The sequence below is a fragment of the Procambarus clarkii genome, chromosome 22 (genome assembly GCF_040958095.1).
Source record: "Procambarus clarkii isolate CNS0578487 chromosome 22, FALCON_Pclarkii_2.0, whole genome shotgun sequence".
NCBI lineage: Eukaryota > Metazoa > Arthropoda > Malacostraca > Decapoda > Cambaridae > Procambarus > Procambarus clarkii.
Window position 1 is genome coordinate 37,296,313 of NC_091171.1, and position 19,207 is coordinate 37,315,519.

Consider the following 19,207-nt stretch of genomic DNA (forward strand, 5'->3'; position numbering starts at 1 on the left):
ATAATAATAATAATAATAATATTTGTTTACAAGACGGTACAATGGGTTGGTGAGATTACATAAGATTGATATTTTTACATTCAGGCAAAGCCACTAACACGGGTAGCATTTCGGACAGGTTCTTAAATCTAACATATCCGGTAAGATGAAAGGGTACATTGTAGCACAATTTTTATCAACAAATAACTAAAATATGAATTGACAGAGGTGATTACACTGATGAAGATATGTCCAAGGTGTTAATATTGGAGAAGTGGGAAGTACAAGATACAGTGGGAGTTTGAAGCACGAGGTGGGAAACTATGAGGATGAAATTAGGTACTTTTTGGTTTTACTTTTGAATAAGGCATTGGTTGAACAACTTTTTAATTCAATGGGGAGTGTGTTCCATAGACTGGTCCCTTTATGTTCATGGAGTGTTTCACACATTTTACCTGACTCTGGGGGATATAAAAGATATATTTATTTCTGGTGTGGTGCTCATGGGTTCTGTTACACCCATCAAGGAAAAGTTTCAAATCAAGATTAGCATTTAGGAACAAGGTTTTGTACATGTAAATAGCACATAAGAATATGTGGAGTAAGTGTATGTTTAGCATGTTTAGGGACTTAAAAACATAGGAGCTGTGTGTTGTCTGAACACAAAATTTGTTATAGTTCTGATAGTAGAATTTTGGTGAGTGATGATAGGCTTGCGGTAATTTGCAGTGTTTGAACCCCATGCACAGATATCATATGTAAGATAGGGATAGATTGGCGCGGAGTATAATGGGAAGAGAGCAGAGTGGGGAACATAATATCTGATTTTAGAAAGTATACCGACCTTTTTTTAATTTTTTGACTATGTGTTGTATGTGGGCGCTGAAGTTCAATCCTTTACAAAAATGTAAAATTAACTTAATTTCAATGTTCTCTGTTAACCCCCAATGTACCTTCTTGTATATAAATTTTATAAATAAATAAATCTTGTCAATTTACAGGTCATCATTTTTACTGTTTCCATCATTTTTATTGCTAAAGTAAACGCTATCAGAAGTTGAATTTGATTTGAAGATTTACTACCAAATAAAAGGTAGTAGGTCTTTTTTTATGTTTAGGGTGAGTTTGTTGGTTTACATCCATCAGTGGACTTTTATTTTATTCATTGTTGACAATATTATTTAGTGTGTGGGGGTTGGGGTCTGAATAGGTGAAGGTAGTATCGTTAGCAAATAATGTAGGTTTAAAAATGTTAGAAACATTTGGGAAATCATTGATGCATACAAGAAATAGGAGAGGTCCTAAGGTGCTGCCCTGTGGCACTCCTACTGTTAATCTTAGAGTGGAGGAGGTTATGTTATTGATGGCTACATATTGGTGTCTACCACTGAGATAGGAACGAATATAGTTCAGAGCAAGGCCTCGGATACCATAGTGGTGAAGTTTAAGTAAGAGGTAGTTATGGTTTACAGTATCAAAGGCCCTTCTCATGACAATGAAGAGGCCAATTGGGAACTCATTTTTGTCAAGGGCTGTGTAGATTATATTAAGCAGACTAATAATGGCATCATTGGTACTCTTTTAGGAACGGAAGTCAAACTGGCAGGGACTTAATATGTTGAGTTTTCCACGTTAGGAGTAGAGGTGTTTGTAAAAAAAAAAAAATCATATATTTTTTTAGAGTATAGGTAGATTTGATATTAGTCTGCAATTATTTATGTTAGTTGTCTCGCCTCCTATATGAACTGGCGATACTCTTGTTTTTTTAAGAATATCATGAAAAGTATGATACTATAGAGATTTATTGAATATCAGAGGTATGGGGTAGTGCAAGAGCAGGGGCAGCACTCTTATATATACCATGGATGGTATTTCAATAATGTTCCCAGCTTTGGTTTATGTAACTGAATTATGAATATAACGTGTGTCGGGCTGACTGGTAAAAGGAGTAGCGAGTTAGGATGGCTGCCGGTGAGACATGTTGGAACCTGTGTCTGGCTCTCTGACATCTGTGGCATGAACTCCACATCGACTAATAAAAAATCAGAGGTAGAACTATATAAGAAATATTCTGAGAGAGAGAGAGAGAGAGAGAGAGAGAGAGAGAGAGAGAGAGAGAGAGAGAGAGAGAGAGAGAGAGAGAGAGAGAGACAGAGACAGAGACAGAGACAGAGACAGAGAGAGAGAGAGAGAGAGAGAGAGAGAGAGAGAGAGAGAGAGAGAGAGAGGAGCCAGGCAGGTACTCCTGGTATTCTAGAGGGAGCTGACCTGAGGGTAGAAGCCTACCAGTTTCCATGCTCGTGTACGTTATTCAGGAGGCGCGGGTGTCCCGCTCTCACCTCACCAAATATTTACACGGGCCTGGCAGGGCAGGGAAGGTAGGGGAAGGGTGGGGGAAGGTAGAGGAAGGGTGGGGAAGGTAGGGGAAGGGTGGGGGAAGGTAGGGGAGGGTGGGGAAGGTAGGGGAAGGGTGGGTAAGAGAAGGGTGTCGTGGGGTGAGAGGCGCATGTGGAGAAAATAACGTGCATAGCTGTGACAGCAGCCATGCTGGCGCAAGCGCACAAACTCACCTAATTGTGCTGCGGGGGTTGAGCTCTGGCTCGTTGGTCCCGCCTCTCAACCGTCAATCAACAGGTGTACAGGTTCCTGAGCCTATTGGGCTCTATCATATCTACACTTGATATTATACACGAACTGTGGCAGAATCAGAGACAAGTTACAGGACTGAGCTCGAACTTTTGAACGACGATTGTAGGAAGTATTGAGAAGTATTTGTGTGTGTGTTTTTTTTAGCTTTTCAATATACCTTTTTTTGCATAAACGTTCTGGATTTATTATAACGGAGAGCTAGCATCAAGTTACTACTCAGTCCAACAGCCGCCTATTTAACTGTCAGCCAATGGAACAGCTTCTTTTTTGTTCCATTTTCACAAATAGTGTTATTCCCATCTTTTCTAACCCAACATCCAATTTTCTGTATGACAATATCCCATTTTCTCTATGACAACATCCCATTTTCTCTAAGGCAACGTCCCATTTTCTCTAAGGCAACATCCCATTTTCTCTAAGGCAACATCCCATTTTCTCTATGACAACATCCCATTTTCTCTATAGCAACATCCCATTTTTAAAATCGGAATCCCATTTTCTCAAAATTTATTGCTTTTCATAATCCATTTCATTTTCATCACCCTGACTAACTCGAATTTGTTATTAATATCATCATAGTAATATCTAAACCTAACACGTTTTCTGAACCAATATACAACTTATTCTAAACTATAAAATCACATTTTCTAACCCATTTTTTTTTAACATTTTCTAAAATTTCATTGTATAATTCCTTACAACTCATTATCCTAATTTTGTACGACCCAATTTCTTCTCTAAAATAGCCGTATCCACGAAGGAGTGCGCTGTTGCCAAGAGCTGCTTCCGCTACTGCACGAAGGAAGGCGGGAGGCAGTGCGAGGCGCACATGTCACAATATGTGGCAACGCTGGAATATATCGGAAACACCACGAGCGTTAGAATTACCATCGGCGGCCAGCTGCCCCAACCTGAGGTTAGTTACTTAGTTACTTTTGGGGTCATTTGTTGGTAGTTGGGTCGTTTATTGCACCCTCCTCCTTCTCCTTAGATGTACTCACCTAATTGTGCTTGCTGGGGTTGAGCTCTGGCTCTTTAGTCCCGCCTCAAGCGGGACCAAGGAGCATCTTGTCATCTTGAGTGTTTTCGCCCCTGGAGGCATGGGATCTCGAGTCTCTTCTCCCTCAGGGGCATGGGATCTCGAGTCCTTTCTCCCTCAGAGGCATGGGATTTCGAGTCCTTTCTCCCTCAGAGGCATGGGATCTCGAGTCCCTTCTCCTCCAGAGGCATGGGATCTCGAGTCCCTTCTCCTCCAGAGGCATGGGATCTCGAGTCCCTTCTCCTCCAGAGGCATGGGATTTCGAGTTCCTTCTCCCTCAGAGGCATGGGATCTCGAGTCCCTTCTCCCTCAGGGGCATGGGATCTCGAATCCTTTCTCCCTCAGAGGCATGGGATTTCGAGTCCTTTCTCCCTCAGAGGCATGGGATCTCGCGTCCCTTCTCCCTCAGAGGCATGGGATTTCGAGTTCCTTCTCCCTCAGAGGCATGGGATCTCGAGTCCCTTCTCCCTCAGAGGCATGGGATTTCGAGTCCCTTCTCCCTCAGAGGCATGGGATCTTGAGTCCCTTCTCCTCCAGAGGCATGGGATCTCGAGTCCCTTCTCCTCCAGAGGCATGGGATCTCGAGTCCCTTCTCCCTCAGAGGCATGGGATCTCGAGTCCCTTCTCCCTCAGAGGCAAGGGATCTCGAGTCACTTCTCCCTCAGAGGCATGGGATCTCGAGTCCCTTCTCCCCCAGAGGCAGGGTATCTCGAGTCCCTTCTCCCTCAGAGGCATGGGATCTCGAGTCCCTTCTCCCTCAGAGGCATGGGATCTCGAGTCCCTTCTCCCTCAGAGGCATGGGATCTCGAGTCCCTTCTCCCTCAGAGGCATGGGATCTCGAGTCCCTTCTCCCCCAGAGGCATGGGATCTCGAGTCCCTTCTCCCCCAGACGCATGGGATCTCGAGTCCCTTCTCCCTCAGAGGCATGGGATCTCGAGTCCCTTATCCCCCAGACGCATGGGATCTCGAGTCCCTTCTCCCTCAGAGGCATGGGATCTCGAGTCTCTTCTCCCTCAGAGGCATGGGATTTCGAGTCCCTTCTCCCTCAGAGGCATGGGATCTCGAGTCTCTTCTCCCTCAGAGGCATGGGATCTCGAGTCCCTTCTCCCTCAGAGGCATGGGATCTCGAGTCCCTTCTCCCTCAGAGGCATGGGATCTCGAGTCCCTTCTCCCCCAGAGGCATGGGATCTCGAGTCCCTTCTCCCCCAGACGCAAGGGATCTCGAGTCCCTTCTCCCTCAGAGGCATGGGATCTCGAGTCCCTTCTCTCCCAGACGCATGGGATCTCGAGTCCCTTCTCCCTCAGAGGCATGGGATCTCGAGTCCCTTCTCCCTCAGAGGCATGGGATCTCGAGTCCCTTCTCCCCCAGAGGCATAGGATCTCGAGTCCCTTCTCCCCCAGACGCATGGGATCTCGAGTCCCTTCTCCCCCAGACGCATGGGATCTCGAGTCCCTTCTCCCTCAGAGGCATGGGATCTCGAGTCCCTTCTCCCTCAGACGCATGGGATCTCGAGTCCCTTCTCCCCCAGAGGCATGGGATCTCGAGTCCCTTCTCCCCCAGACGCATGGGATCTCGAGTATCTTCCCCACGTCGAGACATAATATTATAACCTATTTATTTCCCCTTTCTGATGATAGTAATCATACTATTACTACTAATAATAATAACAACACTAATAATTCATTAAAATTACATTGACGTGAAATATCAATGAGAAAATCAATTGGAACTGTGCCGGGATTCGAACCAGCGTTCTGGTGAATACCAGACGTATGCTTTAACCCAGTAGGCCAAGACAGGAGAAAATGCTATTTACCTCTGCGCCTCTACTGAGACCAGTAAGGGAGTGTGGAGGCTCCATGCTGGTGCCATAACCAGGTTTTTACGAAGTTCACGTCTAGTATTCTCTACAACCCTGGTTCGAATCCCGGCACAGCTCCAACTGATTTTCTCAACAATAATAATGGTAACAATCATAAATGTTAATATCGCCAAAGTGAGGCTATAGACTGAAACTTGAGACTGAAGCGGAACTTGAGGCTGAAGCTGAAACTTGAGGCTGAAGTTGAAACTTGAGGCTGAAGTTGAAACTTGAGGCTGAAGCTGAAACTTGAGGCTGAAGCTGAAACTTGACACTAAAGCTGAAACTTGAGGCTGAAGCTGAAACTTGAAGCTGAAGCTGAAACTTGAGGCTGAAGCTGAAACTTGAGGCTGAAGCTAAAACTTGAGGCTGAAGCTGAAACTTGAAGCTGAAACTTGAGGCTGAAGCTGAAACTTGAAGCTAAAGCTGAAACTTGAAGCTAAAGCTGAAACTTGAGGCTGAAGCTGAAACTTGAGGCTGAAGCTGAAACTTGAGGCTGAAGCTGAAACTTGAGGCTGAAGCTGAAACTTGAGGCTGAAGCTGAAACTTGAGGCTGAAGCTAAGCTGAAGCTGAAACTTGAAGCTGAAGCTGAAACTTGAGGCTGAAGCTGAAACTTGAAGCTGAAGGTAAGCTGAAACTTGAGGTCTTCAGGTAAGAATATAATATTACAGGCGAGAGGTAAAGTGAGAGGACACATCAGACACGTGTCAGTTATACAGGCTGCAGGTGCCTCTCCAACCACTTGGGCTGGACGGTAGAGTGACGGTATCGCTTCGTGCAGGTCGGGGTTCAATCCCTGACCGTCCACAACTGGTTGGGCACCATTTCCTCCCCCCCCCCCCCGTCGCATCCCAAATCCGTATCCTGACCCCCTTCCCAGTGCTACATAGTCGTAATGGCTTGGCGCTTCCCCCCCTCTCCCTCCCGAAAGCTCCCTTTCCCTTAAATTTCTATGATGGCGGAGGGCAACCTCTGTTGTACTGACTCTCCACTGGACTGCCCCTATCCAAGACTGCCCCTACCCAAGACTGCCCCTATCCAAGACTGCCCCTACCCAAGATTACCCAAGGAATCCAAGTAATGGGTAGTGGATTGCCCCAACCAAAACTACCAATAACTCAAGACAAAACTAAAACTACCATAAACAAAACTACCCCTTACCTATGACTCCCCACCTCTGGATACAGTTCACATTACAGGAGCCGCTGGACGCCACCAAGGACAACACACATGAGGCCCACACGGTGCCGCTTGCTCTACTATCACTCCCTCCGACACCGTGCGAAAGTAAACAAATTTACAAAATAATTACAATAAAAATTCCTTTTGATCACTGTTACGGCCCTCTCGAGTCGCAACTGGGTTCTTACTCTGATGTTGTTAGAGGAAGGGTATCCGGCCCCAAGCCAGTAGTGGCTTTCAAGGGATGTGATCCGTAACGCAAGTAAATTAAAAGGGGAAGGGAAATAAAGTAAAAAACTTAATATAATATAATGACCGCCACCAATAAATAATATATAAAAAGATTACACGGGGGAAGGGGTATAAACACTTATTTACACTGTCGTCTTCTTCTGAAGACTCTGGATCCTCTCGGTGTCAAGCCCTCGGTGTTCTCGTGGCCTCACGACGAATTCTTCAAGAAGCTGAGTCTACCCCGGCCACAGGCTAGCCAAAACGCAGTTCCACTGGGGGCACCGCCATGGAGGCCGTCAACCACAAGTCCAGCAGACTGCTGGCAGGTTCCGGATCAGCAACGCTGGTCAGGCCACTCCACGAGCGATACTAGGGTAGCGCCCTAGTCAGGAGTCTCTTGTGATACCACCGATCACTCTCCTGTCCACAATACCCCAGTGGTCAATCGTCTCCACCAGCCAGTCCCGGGTACGACAATCCTTCAACTGCCACTTCACTGGCAGGGTAACACCACAGTGTTCATCCGGGAGGCGACTCACAGCTGCTGCAGCAAAGCACTTGGTGTGGGGACGGCTGCCTTGGGTAGACTGACTCAACTTCCCTTACAGCAGTCCCACGTCAACTCTGTAAGCAGACACGTCATCAGTAACAGGTACACACAAAAGCACCTCACTTACAGGCTCAGACCCAAACGCCCACCTATCCACTCCATAGATGGCGTTGTCGTCTGAGCACCACCTCACCAGAGGTCAGCAACGGCTGTGTTGTGAGCTGCACAGGACTGGAAACTGGCCCTTGTGGCCGGTACACTTCGTCCTCACCAGGTGTCGTCGTCCATTTGGAGGGGGTATCGGGAGCTGACCCACAGATGGCGCGGTTGTCACTGCTCCGTGCTCGGACGCTGGATTCGGGTCCGTAACAATCACACGACTTGATGATGGTCCAAGACGGACCGAAACGTCGCCGTCGTTCCTCCATCTTCTGATGTGTGGCTCGGTACTGAAATAAAAGATCTCGCAGTCCAGATCAACATCCTGCATGTTAGAATGTCTTAATCGTGAAGATTAAGACACAGGACACCGTGGATGGCGGTGAGAACGCAGTCCTTGCAACACGCCATCAGCGTACAGTAATTAAGCGTAAATTAAGCGTGTGATACACATAAGCGCCACCACGGAGTGGAAGCCTCCACACTGAGGTGGAGCGGGAGGTGGGCCCTACACTCCTGACACAGATGGCGACGCGTCAGAGGAATGTCAACAAACCGTAACCGAACAGCCAGCAGAACAGTGTTGCCAGGTACTGTCCCCACACCGACACGCCTCAGTGTGCTCGAGTCAATGATGTAACCACGTGACTCTTGTTTACCCTTGTGGCTGGCAACAGTGTGAGTGTGGGGCGTCTACTTCCCGGCAACTGCTGTCAGCTCCCCCCGTCAAGACAGGCTTAGCTGTCTCTCTCTGTCTGTCAGGCAGCAAGTTTCTCCCCTGTGTCTAAGAGGTTTCTGTGTCACTGGGAGACACACTGCCGCCGCCGCCTCAAGTGAATGATAGTTTAAATATTTACAAACCCACAAATGTCGATACCTGTTACTCCCCCGGGACTATACTGGGGTTCTCGTCTATAAATAGATATTCAGTTTTGTATCGGGGACCTTTTTTTTTTTTTGGTTTTGTTTCTTTTACATAGCCGGGAGTATTGATTTGACTGTCTCTTCCCGTCCCATCTCGTCAACTATTCTTCCCCGTCCCACGTGGGTATCTTGCCATGGAGGACGGGGGTATGTCCACTATCCTCATTGTGGGGATAAATTTGAGCTTGCACCACTACCTATCCTCATCAACCAACTGTACATCGCCATTAACTTAAACAAGCTCAAACCCCCTTCAACCACATCAACCTCTGCAACCAACCCTGACATCCACTTCCAGTCACTGGGTTTAGTAAAGACCTTAATCTTCTCAACCCCATTAAGTTCCCTAGCTAACCTCTACTTGACTATCCTCCACTTTCCCTGACTATAGTAGACAGTGGAGGATAGCCACCTGCACACAGCCTCCCTGGCAAGGGGTCTAGGGCTCCCATTACAAGGGGAATCCTCCACCTCACCACCTCAACCAGACATATACTGATAGGTCAAAAACCTCTGCCTAGTTATTTTGGACGATCGATTTGGATTCTATTGACTTTTTTAATATATATAAAAATATAAAATATTTCCTCTTATTTCCCTCCAAAAAAATCGCAGCATTTTTCGTCAGAGGGCCAAGTCCAAGATGGCCGTCAGCGCTACCTTGAACAATTCCACTTTGAACCAGAGTACTTAGACTCGTGCACAAACACTTTTTCAGGTAAGTCGACCACGTGGATTTTGAATCTGACGATAGTTTGACGTTGCAGCATCGTGGAGCGGCAGCAGCAGAAGGGCGAGGCAGAGACACGCACGAAGACTGAGATTCGAGGCATTCCTCGACGACTCGTTTTTCCCGCCTTGTCTTGGCATGTTCCAGTATACTTAGCATTCCATAAGGTCAGCTTACATGATTTATGCACACCTTGTCCGCCGGGACCATTATCCCAATCGATCGTTGCGTAAGACGTCTCTGAACGTTTCAAGACAGCTCTGTAACAAGGCTTTTTTTTCTTAAGATTTTTCCCGGACCTCAACGAAGACAATGACATCAGTGCAAAGCTCCCCATCTCCCCCTCACACTTTAAGACACACGCAACTGTGTGACAGTTGTCTTGACAGCTGTCTTCTCAATGCTGTGCTACTCAGTGCCGTCATCCACGCTCCTGTACTCCCAGGAAGGTCTACAACAAGTATTACAAGTGTGTGATCTGAAATTTCAGACACAAGCAAACAAAATAACAGTTCATGAATCAGAACCTAAATTTCGTGACCATTACAGATGTTGCGCGAACTTATGTCTTAATTCATGATCCAAGGTGAGAGAGAGTACTGGAGCCAGTACAGTACCCTGGAGGACTAGTGAGAGTACTGGAGCCAGTCCAGTAACCTGGAGGACTAATGAGAGTACTGGAGCCAGTCCAGTACCTTGAAGGACTAGTGAGAGTACTGGAACCAGTCCAGTAACCTGGAGGACTAATGAGAGTACTGGAGCCAGTCCAGTACCCTGAAGGACTAGTGAGAGTACTGGAGCCAGTCCAGTACCCTGGAGGACTAGTCAGAGTACTGGAGCCAATCCAGAACCCTGGAGGACGAAACAGAGTACTGGAGCCGTGCCTGGAAGGATGTACAAAATGGTCCAGTTGAATAGCAGAGGTGCAATAGGTACGCCTAGAGAGAACTCTATCAACATCAAAGGCCTAAGAATTTTCAACTCTCCAGCTACACATAAGGTGCAAAACTTCAAAAGGGAACTTGGTGAACACCTCTAAAGGATACCTGATCAACCCAGCTAGGATTCATACGTCAGGCTGCGAGCTGCTAAGTACAACAGCCTGCTTGATCAGACCGCCAACCAGGAGGCCTGAACAGAAACCGAGTCGCGGGGACGATCATTCCCCGGAACCAACAGGTAGGAACAGGTAGGTTCCTACCTGTTTTTACAAAAGTTACTTTTTCGCTCTACCGGATGGCGGCCATCTTGAATGCTAGGTCAAAATGATGGCATAATGTTAAATCGACGCCAGATTCGGAATCCTCGTAGTCGACTTACCCGAAAAAAGTATTTTTGTACATGATTCTAGGTGCTCTGGTTCAAAAAAAAAAAAAAAATTGAGATGGTGCCCATTTTATATTTGGGTTTCTGGCGAAAAAATGCCGTTTTTTTTGGAAGGGACTTGGGATAAATTTTTTGTTATGAATGCTCAATAGAAATGACATTAATCGTCAAGCTTCACTAGCCAGAGAATGGTCACGGAACTGAATTTTTTTTTAACCTAACTATAATCATTCTCCTGCGGCTACAGGAGGTTCCTGTCAGTGGGTCAAGAATCCTTACCACTCCAGGCAATCATAATAATAATCCCTTTCATTCATACCTACCCCCGTCCTCCAAGCACAGTAATCCCCTCCACCAGTCATACTAATCTCCGTCCTCCTCCCACAGGGGTACCTGGCTGTGGCCTTCAGCAAGGACCCCGAGAGACTGAAGAACGCAGACATCGCCGCGTGTTATCGCACAGAGAACACCGAGGAGAACACCGTCAAGCTAGAACACTACCTTCTCAAGGACATCAGCTTCATGCCCGACCTCCACCTGGGGGTGAGTACTGCCCCCCCATCCTTCTCCGCCTTAGGTTTCAAGGATGGATATCTTGCGTTAAGTTAGACCCGCAAGGCTTGGGTATTGGATTTGGGGTACAGGAAGTCAGTGGGTCAGAATGGGTCGTAAAGATTAAAGCTGGGTGACACTCGTTTAGTCTGGGCCCTTCGGAGTATGAATGGGTCACACTAGATAGGGTTTGGTCAGGGCATATTGGGTTAAATTGGGTTCAGGGTGATACAGAGAGGTACAGATGTACAGGTAGTAGTACCCGAAGCTTGGGGACTGTAGGTAGCAGAGGCACGTGGCTGTAACCTTTCAACCGCTTCCAACCAGACGGATGCATGACAGGCAAAAGAAAATTATATGTCACTCGTTTACTACAAATGTAAACTATTTTTTTATTATTATTTTCTACCACAGAGGTAGCCACAAATTTACAATGCTAAACAGCATATATACATTTTCTTCTGTCCTCCATGGACAGGGTGAGAGATGTGTTAAACATATAGTTCAGTGATGTATTGAACAATCATCCAGAGAAGGTGATTGTAGTGCTTTTAAATGCTAATCTAACCTACAAACATAAACACACAGATTTACGTCCGTCCTACATAAACAGTGTTCGAGGTGTCTTTTTACATAGCGTCATTAATGTGCGTTTACAAAAGTGAAATGCAATTCTGACCAGCTTCCATATATCCTGTATACAAATACCCATACATATACATATATACCTACACATGTCCACACATATATATATATATATATATATATATATATATATATATATATATATATATATACATACACCTATGTCTCTCCTACTTTGAAAGGGTAAGATAGCTTCTATAGAAATTAGTGTGATATTAAACACTTAACCACTGAAGGTGATTAAGATGCTTTTACAAGCTCAGGTTATAGGTACATACATTGTGTAACAGTTGTATTACATATTGTATAGGTACAATACATTGTATAACAGCTGTATTACATATTGTATAGGAACAATACTTTCTATAACAGATGTATTACATATTGTATAGGTACAATACATTCTATAACAAATGTATTACATAGTCAATCTTGGGTAGAAGTCCAATATATCATCAAGTGTTTCAGTATTCATATAGTAGTTACAGAGTTCAGCATACCTCAGCTCAGGAGGGCGAAAGTCAGTCAATATGGGACATTCTACAATATAATGTTTAAGGGAGTGCATGTTTTCTCTTTCACAAAGTTGACACATGGTGTATTCCGACACTTTCACAAAGTTGACACATGGTGTATTCCGACACTTTCACAAAGTTGACATGGTGTATTCGACACTTTCACAAAGTTGACACATGGTGTATTCGACACTTTCACAAAGTTGACACATGGTGTATTCGACACTTTCACAAAGTTGACACATTGTGTATTCGACACTTTCACAAAGTTGACACATGGTGTATTCGACACTTTCACAAAGTTGACACATGGTGTATTCGACACTTTCACAAAGTTGACACATGGTGTATTCGACACTTTCACAAAGTTGACACATGGTGTATTCGACACTTTCACAAAGTTGACACATGGTGTATTCGACACTTTCACAAAGTTGACACATGGTGTATTCGACACTTTCACAAAGTTGACACATGGTGTATTCGACACTTTCACAAAGTTGACACATGGTGTATTCGACACTTTCACAAAGTTGACACATGGTGTATTCGACACTTTCACAAAGTTGACACATGGTGTATTCGACACTTTCACAAAGTTGACACATGGTGTACTCGACATTTAGGTTTTGAGAGAGCTGCCAGATACGTCTATATCCCAGGCGTATTCTGGCCACGATAACATCACATTGCCGAATTTTAACTCTATTAGTTCCATATATAAATGTTTCCTCACGATATTAATCATATTGTTTAATGCTACAACTTTCAGGTCTTTGTGAACTTGTTAGGCCAGTGAGAGTTTTATTATATATTTGTTTAAGTATTCTCTTTGTCACTGCTAATGAAACACTCCTATAAATTTCTACCACTGGTTTTCTACAGGCTGACTTTGCAAGCATATCAACAGTGTCATGCCTTGAGATGCCAACATGTGATGGTATTCAAAGGAATTTAATTTCAAATCTGTTTTCTTTAGCAGCTAAAACATTCATTCATATATCACTGACTATTATCTGGGTGTCACTACTATGTGCGTTCAATGCCAGGAGTGCACTCTGCGAGTTACAGTACATAACTCCACTGCCTTTGTCTTTTAAACATTCAGTGGCAAGGTATATGCCTGCAAGTTCGGTTTGAGTTGTACTTGCCCAGTCATTGACGCGCTTCATTGCTGTATGTACGAGAAAAGATTGTTCAAATATATTACATGCACATCCGGTACATCGTCCACCTTCTTCTACAGAGCCGTCGGTATAGCACTGATAAACATCGTTACCCATACTCTGAGTACTCTCAGTGATGCTGCACAGTGTTAACTGTTGCAATAATGTAGAGTGTTCACTATCTTTCTTGGGTGTAATTACAAAATCAACTGATAGATCCCAGTTATCCCACGGAGTAATTGGTTGATTAATCATTAACTGAGTACGGTACAATTTAATATTTTTATGGAGTTGGCTACCTTGTAAAACCAAAAATGCATAATCAGATTTCGCTTGTCCCCTATGGGGTCCAACCGCTTGGGCTGGACGGTAGAGCGACGGTCTCGCTACATGCAGGTCGGCGTTCAATCCCCGACCGTCCAAATGGTTGGGCACCATTCCTTCTCCACGTCCCATCCCAAATCCGTGTCCTAACCTCTTCCCTGTGCTATATAGCCGTAATGGCTTGGCCCTTTTCCCCTGAAAATTCCCTCCCTCGTCCCCCTATAGACCTCAATTGAATGTAGCATATTAGAAAGTTTAGTTTGAAATTTCATGTGTTGCTTAGATTTACTCAATGCCTTCACGCCGAAAACTGTGCTAATGGTAAAAATTCTCTCCCTTATGGTAGGTAATTTTAACTCTTGCTTAGATTTACTCAATGCCTTCACGCCGAAAACTGTGCTAATGGTAAAAATTCTCTCCCTTATGGTAGGTAATTTTAACTCTGCTCTCATATTAACTATTCTCGTGAACTTTGGAGCCCCAAGGATGAGACGCATAGCTTCATTTTGCAAGGTTTCAAGAGATTTTAGCTCTTTGTCAGTATACAGTGTGAGATGCAGAGTATAGTAGTCAATCACAGAGCGTATAAATGATACATAAAACATTCTAGCAAGTCTCGCGTTAATTCCATGATTGACACCAACAAGGATCCGCAAGGGCTTTAAAATCTCCCAGAGTCTCTTCTTGAGAGAGGAAAGGTACCCAGGGTCGTTAATGGGGACACCAAGGTACTCCGGGTCGTTAATGGGGATGCCAAGGTATCTGTAAGACTCGCAGTTCTCAAGTTCACGCCCATTTAGATGATAATTGGGTGGTGGAATACCACATGGAATGAGGGCACGAGTTTTCTGTACAGAGATAAGGAGGCCACATTCCTCAGCTCTAGTAGCAAAAGCATCGAGCAGAACTTGCATTCTAGGCTCGGAGGCAGCCTGTAAACATATGTCATCAGCATAACAGATGACCGTGTCTTCATTATTAGTTGGAAGATCTTTAATAATTTTATGTATTAGAACGTTGAACAACAAGGGGTTGAGGACCCCTTCTTGTGGAGCATCCCATTTCAATATGCAGGCGACGAGTCACAATAACGTGGCTAAAGTATGTTGACCAGACCACACACTAGAAGGTGAAGGGACGACGACGTTTCGGTCCGTCCTGGACCATTCTCACAATCGACTTGAGAATGGTCCAGGACGGACCGAAACGTCGTCGTCCCTTCACCTTCTAGTGTGTGGTCTGGTCAACATCCCAGTTCAAAGTGTTTGCACTTTGTGCTTTTAACATCATTAAACAAAACATATGCTGTTCGATTAGACAAATAGCCCTTTATCCATTTCAGTAATTTTCCTTGTATTCCCAGCTCGGCAAGCTGTTCTAGTATGAATTCCCTGTTTGCTGTATCAAAAGCTGCTGCTAGGTCGATGAAGACTGTTTGAGGGGAAGCTTCAATATGTGCGAAGTACTCAGCAAAACAGTGTTGTGTACTGAGACCAGGCATAAATCCAAACAGTTGGGGTGACAGGTGTCCCTGTATACGGTACATGAGTCGGTTAAGAACAATACGTTCAAGCACTTTACAAACACACGATGTTAGAGATATGGGTCTATAATTATCTGAGTGTGGTTTGGGGATGGGAACAATGACACTCTTTGTCCAAGCATCAGGTAATACTCCTTCACGTAAACTCATTCTGTATAACACTAAAAATGGTACCTGTGAAACTTATCTCTGTAAACTGTAAGTAATATCGTCCTCTCCAGGAGCAGCTGATTTGCTCACCTTTAGTGCATGATTTAGTTCCCATTCAGTTATATCATTAAGATCCGACACGTCGATAACTGTACAGACAAGATTGATGGTTCGTTGTCTGTTGGGATGTGTGTCATTAAGTCTATTCTGTATGTTAATTGGGAGTGAGTTGTAACTTGATGTTAATTAAGGAGAATGTTTGCTTGTTCTAGTGGGCTGTGGTGCAGTGGTTTGGTTGGGCTGCTTCTAGAGATTTTTCGTATCTTTTCCCAAACTTCAACAAGTGTTGTTCGCTCGTTTATACTTTGTAGGAACTCTTCCCAATGTTTATTACGTATAACGTTGCTCATGTCTCTCACCTCTCTGTTTGCGACAAGAAATGCATGTAAATCTTCTTGTGATCTGATTCGTTTGTATCTCCAAGCTGCTTTATCCGTTCATGTTCTTTAACAAATTCGGAGTCAAGGACTAGTAAACGAACATAAACAATTTTCATTCGCCTGTCACGGACCGTCAGGTTGGCAGCGGTGGAAAGGTTACAGCCACGTGCCTCTGCTACCTACAGTCCCCAAGCTTAAGATGCTTTACTAAGATATCTGGTGATATATATCATTTATAATCAAATACACACTTCATGAACATTTGCTATATGCAAATTCTTGAATTATTTCTCACCCCAAGTATTCGCTGCATTTTTTTTTATCGAAATACAATGTTGGGTATTGGCTCTCTCAGTCGCTGGTTCAGGCAGCACGCACGCTTCAACTCGTATGTTTAATAATCATAAGTTTTGAAGCCTAGTGAGGTACTGCCTACACCAGCGTCAGAGACACCTTAAGCGGGACACACACACTCAACCAGACCTGACATCTCCCTAGTCCCTGATAGGTAAGCACTCGGACTAGTATACAAATATGATTGTAAATCAATGTCGTCTTGACTGGAGTATGAATTACACAACGCCCTTCTTTCTCTCCTTGTGTATACTGACATTCACAATGGTATAAACGTAACGACTCGCCAGGAATTATGAAAGGCAGTCTGGCTGGTCCGAGGTCGACCTCAGGCGGGGTAGAGACGTCGCCCAAACCGACACGCTGCCCTTCACTTCTATATTCATTGAACGAGTAAGAATAAAAGATGAACAACTCTCTGGATGTCTGTCTCAACATGAACCTCGTCCTCAGCCGCCTCCTTCCCGCCCGTAGGTGCTGGAGCTGGAGTCGTGGGACGTGGACGGGGACTTCGTGTGGTGCACCTTCAGCAGACCCATCACCGGCCAGCAGGACAACAGGCTGGACCTGCAGGAGCCCCAGTACTACTACTACTTCTGGGGCTCCAGGAACGGCTCCAGTAAGTGCCTGGGGCCAGATTCACGAAGCAGTTTCGCAAGTACTTACGAACCTGTACATCTTTCCTCAATCTTTGACGGCTTTGGTTACGTTTATTAAACAGTTTACAAGCATGAAAACTTCCCAAATCAACTGTTGTTATTGTTATAAACAGCCTCCAGGTGCTTCGGAGCTCATTAACTGTTTAATAATTGTAAACAAAGCTGCCAAAGATTGAGAAAAGATGTACACGTTCGCAAGTGCTTGCGTAACTGCTTCGTGAATCTGGCCCCTGGGGGGAGATCACTCTACAGGAGATCGAGCCTCTTTTGTTTTCTTTTTTCTAGGGTCTTGTAGTGCTGTTGTCTTTTCCGAACACAATGGTCCAGGGTTCGATTCTAGTGGTATGACACACACGTTTCGGGTACGCTTTGTTTTACCTGATGCCTCTGTTTACCTACCAGTAAATGTAGATACCCGGGAGTTATAGGCAACTGTTAGTGGCTTCCAACACCTGAGAGTTCATCATATAGTGTCTTCCAACACCTGAGAGTTCATCATATAGTGTCTTCCAACACCTGAGAGCTCAACATATAGTGTCTTCCAACACCTGAGAGCTCATCATATAGTGTCTTCCAACACCTGAGAGCTCATCATATAGTGTCTTCCAACACCTGAGAGCTCATCATATAGTGTCTTCCAACACCTGAGAGCTCATCATATAGAGTCTTCCAACACCTGAGAGCTCATCATATAGTGTCTTCCAACACCTGAGAGTTCATCATATAGTGTCTTCCAACACCTGAGAGCTCAACATATAGTGTCTTCCAACACCTGAGAGCTCATCATATAGTGTCTTCCAACACCTGAGAGTTCATCATATAGTGTCTTCCAACACCTGAGAGCTCATCATATAGTGTCTTCCAACACCTGAGAGCTCAACATATAGTGTCTTCCAACACCTGAGCGCTCATCATATAGTGCCTTCCAACACCTGAGAGCTCATCATATAGTGTCTTCCAACACCTGAGAGCTTTCCAATTTATAATAATAATAATAATAATAATAATAATAATAATAATAATAATAATAATAATAATAATAATAATAATAATACATGATTTATACAGCACATTGCTAATGTTAAAGTAGTTATAATTTACGTAGAGTAGTTGTATATTATATAATCTCTGTGGCGCAGTGGTAAGTCACTCGCCTGGCATTTCGCGAGCGCTATGGGCTGGGTTCGTATCCTGAGCCGGGGATTATTTACTGGGCGTCAATCCTTAACTGCAGCCTCTGTTTACCCAACAGTAAAATGGGTACCTGGTTGTTAAACGATTTGGCGGGTAATATTCCGGGAGAATATTAGGATTAAGGACCTGCCCGAAACGCTATGCGTGCTAATGGCTGTACAATAATGTAAGAATTCTTGTATATATATATATATAAATAAAAAATAAATAATACAAATGTATATTGACACTAGGCTGTATAGTTGTGTATACCTAAGCTTCATAATAACTATATCCGATGACATCTATGAGACCATATCAGATAGTGATATTTATAATAATTAAAAATAATTCAATTGAAGAATACATGGGAATATGATTACTGTATACATTGTGTAGAGGCATTACAATTTTGAATAATGTATCAACGAGCTAACATTCCACAGGTATACACAGAGAAGTATACCCCTGCTTCTCGATGTTTATACGCTGAGAGTATACTTTAGTCCTAGCTTACATAGAGTATACTAAGAAAACTTGCAGGTTGATCAGTTAGCTATTGTAGTGGAAATAATCGCCCCCTTCTTCCACAACCAGAAAGAGAGATACGCCTGAATCTCAACACCGAGCCTAACGCTCTCCCATTCTATCTTCCAGCCATCTCTCTGCCGCCGATGGGTCAGATGAAGAGATCCCCCAGGAAGATCAGCACCAAGGACAAGCCTTTCAACCAGATCGACTACAGCAGCGGCGCCGGAAAACAGCGCTCCCCGTATACCATAGTTGCCGCTGTTGTCCTCCTCCTCAGTGTCCATTTTCTTTGTTGGTGAAAGTTCAAGAACATCCGAGAGAGATCCGTGTTCACTCGCTTGGTCGTATTCGCCATCTATTTCCTCATTGTGTCGTATTCTACGTTTTTGATCAATCTCTTTATCGTCGGAAAGACATACGAGGACGAGAGAAATGTGTTTTAAGAGATAGAAATGTAGAATGTTGCATTAGGCTTCGGATATTTGTTTTTTGTTTACATTGATGCCGTGATTACAAAGGG

The 19,207-nt window shown here is 44.4% G+C and overlaps 1 protein-coding gene across 1 annotated transcript in view; it reads left to right on the forward strand.

The window, feature by feature from the left end:
* The window catches only part of LOC123758941 (putative ferric-chelate reductase 1), a 43,617-nt gene that overhangs the window by 24,251 nt on the left and 159 nt on the right, over positions 1-19,207 (forward strand). Inside the window, exons 5-8 of the mRNA XM_069328847.1 lie at positions 3,375-3,544; positions 11,023-11,178; positions 16,799-16,943; positions 18,814-19,207. The exon at positions 18,814-19,207 is cut by the window's right edge and continues 159 nt beyond it. Coding sequence (XP_069184948.1) covers positions 3,375-3,544; positions 11,023-11,178; positions 16,799-16,943; positions 18,814-18,986 — 644 coding nt within the window. The 3' untranslated portion in view covers positions 18,987-19,207. The remainder of the gene's footprint in view (positions 1-3,374; positions 3,545-11,022; positions 11,179-16,798; positions 16,944-18,813) is intronic.